This window comes from Halichondria panicea, chromosome 11, assembly GCF_963675165.1.
Source record: "Halichondria panicea chromosome 11, odHalPani1.1, whole genome shotgun sequence".
Classification (NCBI taxonomy): domain Eukaryota; kingdom Metazoa; phylum Porifera; class Demospongiae; order Suberitida; family Halichondriidae; genus Halichondria; species Halichondria panicea.
Window position 1 is genome coordinate 4,097,570 of NC_087387.1, and position 11,403 is coordinate 4,108,972.

General features: G+C 40.2%; 1 protein-coding gene and 1 pseudogene across 17 annotated transcripts in view; one reads left to right on the top strand and one right to left on the bottom strand.

Annotated features, from left to right (window-relative positions):
- The window catches only part of LOC135344347 (serine/threonine-protein phosphatase 6 regulatory ankyrin repeat subunit A-like), a 151,578-nt gene extending 144,593 nt beyond the window's left edge, over positions 1 to 6,985 (bottom strand). For 12 of the 17 annotated variants that reach the window (XM_064541540.1, XM_064541544.1, XM_064541539.1 and 9 more), the window contains exons 1-5: positions 6,851 to 6,985; positions 672 to 1,110; positions 337 to 618; positions 240 to 268; positions 36 to 87 (exon numbers count right to left, since the gene is read on the bottom strand). In XM_064541540.1, the coding sequence (XP_064397610.1) occupies positions 36 to 87; positions 240 to 268; positions 337 to 618; positions 672 to 1,098 (790 nt within the window). In that variant the 5' untranslated portion in view covers positions 1,099 to 1,110; positions 6,851 to 6,985. The remainder of the gene's footprint in view (positions 1 to 35; positions 88 to 239; positions 269 to 336; positions 619 to 671; positions 1,111 to 6,850) is intronic. The other 5 variants (XM_064541553.1, XM_064541550.1, XM_064541554.1 and 2 more) reach the window with 1 other exon arrangement.
- A 2,487-nt stretch (positions 6,986 to 9,472) lies between these two features.
- The window catches only part of LOC135344351 (dynein beta chain, ciliary-like), a 161,637-nt pseudogene continuing 159,706 nt past the window's right edge, over positions 9,473 to 11,403 (top strand).

Sequence of the window (11,403 nt, forward strand, 5' to 3'; positions counted from 1 at the left end):
GCACCCTTCTTATGGCCATATAATTATATAATCACCATCCAATGACTCAGTAGATGACTCAGTTTCTGTAGTGCTGTTTTGAGCTCTCTGTATGTGTGGAGTATAGGGATTAAAATTGTGTGCAGTACATACAATTCCACTAAAACTATAGCATGGTTATGTACAATGCACACTGATTGCCAGATTGCTTGACTATAATTATATAATCTGCTGTAACTATATACAGTGAATTAATTTACCTCAAGTCTTTCTGAGACTCTCTCTAGACCTGTATAAACATGCGATACAAATATAATTATATCTAGTATGCAGATCAACTACTGTTCATCAACTTACTTTGATAAGATCCCTCTATTGCTTCAGCTACATCTTTTCTTGTCACTGTAGGGTGCCTGAGAGCAGTGCACATTCCTCCCCAAGTTAGAGGATCACCTGACTGCAGTCGACGAGCTAGGGCCTCACGCAAACACACATCATTGTCACCACGGTAGGTCTCACGAAAGTTGGTTAAGTCGGTATAGCTCAGCTTCAACGCAAGTCCAAGGTTGAACCAGTTCGGACTAGCACTCCTCACCTTCTCATACACCTCAAGTATGTCAGAGATAGTCAGAACAGTATCTGCATGACAATGATAATTCTATAGTGAAATATATAACTTAGGAAGCACATACCCAGTCCAGGTCCAGGGTTTAGCTCTACATCTCCGGCCAATAACAGGAGAGAGACGAAGACAAGTATTGCTCCTATTAAGATCAGGGTGAGGCCAATACAAATACTTGACGAGTGATTGCGGCTATGGTTAGTCGTGAAAGTTACTGATTCTTTTTTCTTTTCAGGAACCACATCTTCATGACAGTTACTGGGAGGAGCTTTGTCTGTTGCATTATTTAGTACTGATTCAACGACACACTTATCACGATGGCTGGCAGTATCTTCAGCCTGGAGGGTGCTACACTGCGTCCACAACACCTTTGTGACTACGATAGTAACATCACACTGTAGCTTCTGGTGAGCCAGGGAAGCTTTACGTGGCCGCCCTCCTCTTCCACCATTGAACAACCCAATACGAGCTCTCCACAACTCCACACCAATGCCCATTATGAAGAAGATCTAATAGAATAATAACTTAGTTAGTTGTATGCTACGTACGTACCCCACGAAGGTCACACTTACAATCAATGATTGAGTGTGAACTTTAGAAATGAGCGCAAGTCTCTTACGTAAAAGTCTCGCAAGTTAGAGGACTATATATATCGTATAGCGGGTATATTTCGAGGGTATAAACTTTCGCGTAATGACTGTTAGTTAGAAAGGTTTTCACGGATTCAATTTTCGCGGAATAGCATGCATGCATGCGATATTAAATTCGAGAATATAAACGTTCGCGGTAGACGCTTGATCAGTGAAAACCACGAACATTTAAATATACCCACTACGCAGTACAAGATCTAAGTAGCCCTCGGTCCCGTCGCGTTTCTGTTGCACACATGTAGCGTTACTAAGCCAGAAAAAAGCAAATGAACGGAACTGTATTATTAATAGTAAAAACGCATTATCTAAAAAAACGGGTGAATTTTAAAATAATTGTTATGCCTCGGTGCGCATGAGGGCTACTGTAGATTTAGTATAACTTATGCACTTTTGTGGTACACATTTACGCTCATTTTTTCTCCGTACAAGGATATACTGTTACGATGCGCTACCGTTCATTTCGCTGGCTCTGTAAAAATCGATCCACCGCAATTTTCAAAGTAAGTTTTTAGCAAGGCCTCATGTGATGAAACACATTCCGTACGCTTTTAAAAAACGAAGGTAAAACTTCACCATCAATGATTTTTAGAGGAAGTCTCTGCCGTTGAAGTCTCGCAAGCTATAGAGGAATCTGGGTCGAGATGTACAGCTATAGTAGTTCCCATTGCGCTTCTGTTCCACACAGCGTTCCATTTTTACTAAGCCAGAATAAAAACAAAAATGAATGGTAGAGTATTGTTCATAAACGCATCGTAATCACGCATAAAATAATTATCCTTCTACAAAGAAAAAAAACGTAATTTGCAATTAAAGCTAGCTAAAAATGTGATAACTTTACTATATGTAAATCCAGGGACACATAACAGTGATGAAAAAACTGCAGTGGCTGGAAGAGTATGAGAAAGTGAGTAGCAAACTCAACTGGCCGTCTGTAATCTAGTACAGCATGTTCATTTATAATAGACATTTTTTGCACTATTATCCGACTATAGAAAAACATTTGCAATGTGAAAAATTGCTAGGGTTCGCCCCGGGAAACCGTGGAAGCAAGACATCAGACGAGAGCATAACTCCAATCCGTTACAATGTCATTTACATGTACTTTTTCGTTGGTAGCTTTCCACGTTTTTCTCGGCCAATCCTAGCAATTTTTACTGGTGGCCTGGGGTGATGTCAATTCCTACATAATTATGCCTCGGTGCGCATGCGCAAGCGAGGTATACGGTAGTGTGTGTGTGTGTGTGTGTGTGTAGACGGCTACAGCTGCTCAAGGGATGAATCAAGTGCAAGTAAGAGTTTCTATAGGCTTCTAGTCATGTTTACTTGGATTTTAATTCGTGGATTTGCAAAATAATGCTTCGTTCTCGAGTTATGCCTAGTTTTGCTTCTTTGGAATGCCATTGCAGCCTTTTCAGAAGAGTCCGTAACAAAACTTGTTTACCGAGTGTTACTACTTAGTAGTTAGCTCTGCACTAGAACGCTAGCTATTGGTAGCTGCAAGAGTGAGCAGAGAGCTGCAAGGCTCTGCTGACTTGCAGCCATTAATTTTAGACTTGAACTTTTGGCATCGATCGTTTTTAACAACAATCATGGTTGATCATTACCCACTATTCGGTTGATTGCATGCAGAAAAATTAATCATGATAACTATAATCAATGTGTGTATAAAAGCTAGCTATTAGTAGTTTTATGTTATGTAGCTTTGGCACTTCCACCGAGGCATCAGCACCCGTGGTGCTTTCATTATAATTATATATGCATTTTGGAATGTGCGGGCATATAATCATGATGATTTTTGATGCATTGATTGTCCCTAATACAGTTTTGAGCACAGGCATACACAGTCCATCCATTCGCATGGATGATGATGTGGTGGATGGAAGCTGGTAGATGGATCTGGAACACAGTCTAATAGAGTTTTATAATTAATTCCTATTAATGTTAATGTAACCAGGAGTGCACGTACTCCTGATGTAACGTATCAACACTAAATTGTACATGTTCATGACTATGCTCTCGTCTGATGTCTTGTTACCATGCACGCTTTTTGGTGTTTCCAGCGGCCAATCCTATCACATTGCAAATGTTATTCTAGTCGAATTCCCTTTCTTTTTCAGTATAATATAGATTTGTGTGCATACTAAGTGGAACGTCAAGAAGCCAGTATACAGAAGTTCAAGATTAGAAGACAAGACAATTATACTGTATAATGAGTTGGTGCGTCAGTATTAAAGGACAGCCATTTTAAAGTGCAGTATTTCAAGAGCATGGAGGCCTAGCGCCTATGATATATAGCCAGTGCATAATAATATCTATGTAGCATACTTGAGAATGCACTACACTCACGGTTTCTCAGCCACACCTATCTAGTGGCCACGACACAACATATTAAATGCTGAGATGGCAAAATTGTCTAGGTAAGAGAAGTAGAGCCTGAGAGGTCATCTACCTTGTGGAAATGCTGAGTAAATGCTCATGGAAACAATCGCAAATCTGAAGAAGAGCTTTGTAATCCAGATTGTAGTCGTTTGGAAACCCTGTGCAGAATGTCCTGGAGATGGAGAAAATGCTGGGCAAGAAACGTACTTACTTAATACTTACTACCGTATTACTAGAATGTTTGTTTTGCGAGCATCAAACATTTGCGAACTTTGTATGTTTGATCAATTTGCAAATAAAATCTGCAAAACCTAAAATGATTACTAGTAGCTAAATACCGTATTTACTTGATTAAACGCCCGGGTTTTTATTTCCTAGCAGGATCTGTAGAGGGGGCGTTTAAACGAGATGGGCGCTTATTCGAAACGGGCGTTTATTGTTTTGTCTACTTCAAACTCTTGCTCATCAGCAGTTATTATGCTCTTTTTGGCTGCTGCCACAGCTCTCAGCTTCTGAATCAATCTTAAGTCGTAGGAGTGGTTTTCTCCCTCTGTGTCCTCTCTGCCATATCATAAATAGTATCTATTTATTCTATGCTGCCCTTATTTCAGCTGGTTCCACGTGCTAATTCAGCTCCACCCACAGTGCCACGCCCCATACATGGGCGATTATTTAAGAGGGGTGTTTATTGACAAAGACAGCTTTAACCATGGGTGTTTAAACGAGATGGGCGTTTAATCAAGTAAATACGGTACACAGCCAGAACGCAATATATAGTTAGATCGCAAAGGGTCACGGTACTGTGTTTTGCTTCACAGTAAATGGGCGTTGTCTATAGTACTACTGTGGGTACTAGATTAATCAGGAATGTGCTGACTCATAACTTTCTTCATGTCCTCTAATCTCTACATGCTCTTTTAGTGCACTTCTATAACTAAAACAACTACCATACTGGCTCAAATCAACAGAGGTATAGCAAGTCAACAGAGTACTGCACATGTGCATATACACTAACAGCTTAGCTAACTAAATTAAATTTTTGTGCTGAGTAGACACATTCACTTTACTACAGACTCAGTAGTACTATAGACAACGCCCATTTACTGTGCACAATGACAAGCAACTTGCAAAATACAGTAGTCAGTCAGACAAAGGACGGGGAAATGTGCAATTTTTAAAATGACAATACATGTAGTTTCCCATTCATGGATAATACAATGAGACATACAAACAGAGAAAAGGCTGAACAAACTATCTGTCCAGCCAGTTTCTTGATTTGGCTGCAGAGATAGAACAGTTCAAAAATATTGGGCAAACCCACTGCCAATCCAATGTAAAACCATGCAATGTTATAGTCATGTATCATTAAAACATCATGTCAAATGAATGAATATTATATTAGTAACTAGCTCGCTTGACCTCGCTTCTTATAGGGGGCTCTTCTGTAGCTGTCTGTACAGAATCGAATCTTGATGTATTGAACACTGTAGGCCAGCCAGCCAGCAACCGAGCGTTATCACCATACACGTACTATTGTTGTTACGGAATGAAAACGGGTAATTTCCGTGCCGTTTTAAATTTCAATAAGCTGGCCCTTCCGCTTCCGGAAGAGTTCTACACGAACGTTTTAACGTTTTAACAACATTCAACAGTACAGAACGGCAATTTTATATGAGGGCTGCTGTAGATCTATCGTATAGCGGGTATGCTTTTCGAGTGTCTAATTATGGATAGTATAGCAGTTTTTTTACGGGACTTACATGTATATCCGTATTATTTTTGTAGGGTAAAAAAATGTGTTATTTCGTGGGCAAGCTGCATGATCTTACTATAGTCTCGAGGCCAGACTCTCCCGGGGGAGAGAGTCTGGCAAACAGAGTCACTTTTCTTGGTTTTCAGACAGTCAAAAGTGGGCGTGTTGGAAATGGGCGTGGTGACGATGCTAAAACTGGCTGGCTATTATCTCTACTCCTATACAGATTTAGTGAGATTTGAAAGATTCTCTGTACTTGAAATAACATTTTTAGTTGATGTATACAGGAATTTAAGTTAGCCATTGCCTACTGGCATAGTTTTAAAAATGACAAAGGTCAAGTACTATCAACCTCCTCTGTGAAGTGGAATCATGTGACAGTTTAATTGCATTCTTGCGAATCTGATTGGAGATGTCAAATTTTGACATCTGAACCAAGAAAAGTGACTCTAAATGCCAGACCCTCTCCCTGGCACATGTCAGATCACGTGCAAGGGAGTGGTCTGGGGCCAGACTAATCTTACTAAAAATGTTACCCACAAAAACGTAGGTGTGGTTACTAGAACACATGCAATGCAGTGCACGTAACTCACAAAAATCACCACTGTCCAAATTTTTACCCCAAGAAAATTACCCGGTATACAGCATTGGTGAAATCCACAAAATCCAAAAAGATTGGGCCATCGAAAATTACCCACTATAATTATAGTTCGTACAATTAAATAAATTATAGCTACTTTTAATAATTACGAAGCCAGATCGAGGTTTTAATTCTTTTGGAGGTCAAACAATTACCGTATTTACTTGATTAAACGCCCTCCTTGAATAAACACCCATCTCGTTTAAACGCCTAGGGTAAGGGTTCTGTCTTTGTCAATAAACGCCCATCTTAAATAATCGCCCATGTATGGCGCGTGGCACTGTGGGTGGAGCTGAAATAGCACATGGAACCCAGTTGCAAGTATGGCAGCATAGAATAATAATACTTTTTATGATGCATCGATGGCAGAGAGAGAGATACTGACACAGAGGGCACTCCTATGACTTAGATTTAAGCTGAGAAATAGATATAAGCTGAGACAGCAGCCCAAGAAGAGCACAATAACTGCTGCTGTGCAGGAGTTTTGGAGTAGACATAACAATAAACGTCCTCCTCGTTTAAACGCCCCCTCTAAAGACTTCGATCTGAAATAAACGCCCGGGCGTTTAATTAAGTAAATACGGTATGTCTATTCGCCTCGTAAAAAAGCCTGCTAGAGTTGAGGCGCTAGGCGAAGTGTGGCTATAATTTTACCTCCATTAATGTTGTCAACACAGCTGTCATTAATTTTAGAGGTCAGACAATTAACTCGTATAATTAGTATTTAGAGGGTCACTTCAGAGGTACGTATTGGGGTAAAGCCTAGATCTGAAACATTAAAATTTCTTTTTTCATGCCATCTTTTTGTTTAAACCCATATACTGTACCTGTATGAACCTTCTCTTGTCTGTCTATAGCAATAGCAGTTTAAAGGAGTTAGGGCCTGCCAACAGCTCTCTTGTGTTCAGTGACCATTATTATTATTGGAGGAGGGCACGTGTACCCAAGGCGTGTACAAACAGTGGTCAATTACACAAGATGATGAATATTGTTGCTCTAAATTCCTGATTGCATACTTTGAATAACATTTTCCAAACAGACTAGATTACAAGTTCACACAAATAAAAAACAGTCCATGTACTCCATCTTGTGCCGGGTGCTCTACAGTGTAGACCAGCTTGAGCTTACACTCTGAGCCGGTCCCCACGGCTGCATGCCACGATGCCACTACAGGTTGTGATACTTGTTGAGTTGAGCGTGACCAAACGGGAGAAGACACTTCTCATCCAGCTTCCTCACAGCAGGGTCAACTGAAGACAGAGAACAAGAGCGTTTATTAATGTATCAGTAAAATATATACAGTGTTCTAGGCATGCAAATACACAATGCACAGTGTACATTAGCATGTACAATACAGTGCATGTAAACACAGACAAGACAGTTGCTGCATGTACCTTGATTCTGTCATTAGTGCTGAGAGGCACTTGCTCTGAGACCTTGATGTTAACAGAGTCACTTCTGGTGTTCTTGACCAGAGTGTAGGTGACTTTGCCCCAGCATGGCAGTGCGAGTGTTGTGCACTGTGGCCACTGGTCTCACGATGATGCGGATCGACTGGTCTGCTCCCAGGGAGCTCACAAACTCCTCCCTCAGAGACACACCACTCATTGTCGACTGTGGAGGGGAGAAACAGACATTTATATACTAGATATATACAAGAGACACAAATAATTATTGTTATAGCTATACGATCGTCGACTGTGGAGAGAAGAACAGATTAAGTACATTTAATACAGTACTATAGATGTACGTACATGGGACAAAAATAATAAACGATAAGTTATTTACACAAAAATAGCTCAAACAGTTGCTGTGAGCACATAAAAATAACTAAACAGCAAATCTACTGTACAGATTTATATAATCTACCATTGCATGCTCACCTTAGCGATAAAGTTGTTATCCAGGAAGACGTTGGCTGGTCCAGCCAGGATGGTGTAGGGTGAGAAGTTGGTGGCCTTGGCTTGCAGGAAGGAGTGAGGGGAGAGTTGAGGGACAGAGCTGTACGTCAGCTCAGGGATCAGGTCAACCAGAACTATCGTCACCTGTGTACAGTAGGTACCAATCCAGTCTTGTTGAGTGTATAGATATATACATATCTGCTTCTAGTGTGGAAATAAGGTGTGTGGGGAAACTATTTTACAAAGTTACTTCTGGCCACCAATACGTCGTGATTTTACTGTACTTACTTACAATGCATACAGCTACGATTCCAAATGCTATACATCATACACAGCCGGCCACCTTGTGCTCAGTGCTGTCAGCTGGATGGTTGTGGCTCTGTAGAACAATCCAGCAGTCACCTGTTTAAGTAAATGTTTCGAGAGTATAAGTATTATTTAGAACACACCTAGCCAAGATTAAGTGTTTTAATCTGCGTGCCGAGGATGGCCTCGAGGTTAACGTGGTGCTCGAAGCACAGCCGAGTGCATTACGTAACCAAGAGGCCATCCGAGTGCACCAGCATTAAAACACGTGACTTGGCTAGGTGTATTCTAAAGGATTTAGTGCTGTCACGTGAGCTCTAGCCTCGTGGCAGCTAGATCTAGCTACATTTTAAATCAGTTGCTGGTGGCTAGCTAGCTAGCTAGATAGCTAGCTAGATGTAATAGCAAGTTTTAGTAGGTTTGTAGATCCAGTAACTGATGCAAAGGAGAAGGAGATACGATCTAAAGCTATCTGGGCTGACTGGGCATGTTCTCGACTTATTTCTCCTGCTGACCAACAGTCCCGATCCCACTACTGGATATGCCTCCAGTTGATCTGGCTTACTGGATGGGAAACTTTGTGCGCAAACTATATGGCAATGAGTATCTGGTTTGCTCTTTTGGAACGCTATGATATTCAAAGCACCTTTGATGAAACAATTATATGGATCTGGCTTAGGTACAGGTACGTACATCTTCGAAGCAAGCTGAGCCTATTTCTCCAGACGAAAAAGCGATGCTATAGCTATATGGTCCAGTCAGCAATTCGGTACACATGAAACAAGTCGAAACAATAACATTCAACTTTGTAATATTTTTCAGCTTTGCTTGTGTACATATTCAATCTGCTTGTATTATAATTATAATTATGATGAATGTAGATAGTGGTGTATAATCATTGTATTTCTTCACCATCACTTGTGATCATTCTACTACAATGTGGCATCTATATGAAGCGTCTACCATGCTCAATGAGACAATGGGGGTACATTTATGGGATGCAAACACTAATAAAAATAAAAAGCACTCCAGCCAGTTGGTAAAAAATTAGCATTTTGTCTGTTATTTGATACATGGACTACTTAGGCTTGGTACTTTCTGACAATCACATGAGGAACTAGCAATTTCAACGGCATTCGGTAAATCATCACAATGTTTGACTTACTAGTGGTACTATGTGCTGCTAACCATAAAAATACTCACCTGTGAGAATCCTACTCCAGTTTGGGGTGATCCACACACTACTAGTTAGTATAGGAATGGATGCAAAGCAAAAGGAGAGTCATAGCTTTCATCCACAGTTTGAAAATCACATTTTATTAGAGATCACTATGACCTTTGACCTTTGAGAGAAATGTTGTGAAATAAAGAGCACCATTGCTAGAATAAGAGTAGTGAAATTTTGGATTTGAAGGTGCAGCCATTATACTTTCATGTAGTGTAGTGTGCAACAAAAATTTGAGCCTCATTTGTTGACTTTTAATTTTCATGTGGCTGACAGACAAAATCGTCATCTTAGTCTAAGACTAGACTACAACAATCTGACTGACTTGTAAGAGGCTGTAAAGACCCCGCTCTGCACATGCGCGTCAGCTGTGTAGATCCACCATGGAGTCAAGCTAGCCTCCTCAAGCTCAGTCAGTGGATCAGAGGTATTCCAGATGCAATTCAGTTGTGTAGACCATGCAGAATGTTTCTAAGAACACAACATTTATGGCTCTTTCAAAAATGTACGTATCAAGTCCCCCATGATCAGTTTGTGAATTTGCGTTCTTGTCACTACCGTGCTTCTTTGATTTAAATGAAGCCAGAGGTTGTTTCGTTTGGAGGTTGAAGAATTGTGTGAAGTCCTGGTGTTGCATATTTAGCATCTAGCGGCCTGGAATTGAGGCTATGGTTTGACCTGTATTTAGGACACGACATAAAAAAATGATTGTCAACGCAGCAGACGCTACTTTTTAGAGTGCCTAAGATCGAGGGTATCGCATATTTGGAGGGTCGCTTTAATCGAATAAGTACGGTAGCCTCTTTCCAAGGCCGAGTGTTTTCTTCATTGTTGTGCTAGTGCCAGTACAAATACACGTATAACGGGAAAAATTTGGCGAATAAGCCATTTGAACCAAATTCTCTCGGGCGTAGCTACTATTTCAATTACGTATGTACGCCGCTTAAATTTGGTGTAGAATCCGCCAAATCACTCGCCAAATTTCCCCTTATACAGTAGTTGCATTTTGTGCTACGTATAATTATACCATCTTTCTTCTAATTACAGCACCACTAAAAATTAATTATGATTTTCCAGTGGCGCACAAATAGAACATGAAAAACTGTAATTCCAGTTTGGCGCTTAGCAATAGAACATAGAGTTACTAGTAGCTGTTTCCATGAGGCTATCATAGATCAGTTGTACATAGCACCTTGATTAAAGGCCGCGGTATAACTAATTACCTAAGCACCAGCAAAAGTAAAAGTTACTTGGCGCTCAATTGACTTGGCACTTCTATTAGAGTGGTGCTGTAATTAGAAGAAAGACGGTACTACCATACTCACCCGAAACTACGCCCCCCCCCCCCTTTTTTGCAGAACTCTTATTTGGGGGGGGGCTTAACTGTTTCATAAATACGCCCCTCTTTACTGTATGCACAAAAAGACATCCAGTGCATGCAGAGAGTAGAAATATTTACAGAATGTGTAGTAGTACAGTGTAGACATTTATTCTTTTATAATTAGCAAATAGAAACTCATCTTATAAAGACTGGTTTATTGTCACCCTTTGTGAGTGAATAAAATTATGCTCGAATCATCAAATAAGTGAGTGGAGTGTGAGGTGTGTGGGGGGAGGAGAGGGGGCTGTCTATATTGTCCGAGAACGTTCGCATATCAGTAATTTTTTTATACTGTAGGTCTTAATAGTCGATCATTTCCCACTATTTTTCACCATTATGGACGAAGATAACTAAACATTTCATTGGCTCACATAATTATATAATTACTGACTGTGACATTATTAAACTTACAAAATTTGCACAAAAATAATGTACTCCAGTGCATGTATTATACTAGCAGATTTTGCAACTTGAGATTTTGAACATTCAGAATAAATTTCTTTCAGAACACTAATGTAATACTATGATACACATCTCTTTGATGAGCATTTTGTTGCTACGTTATTC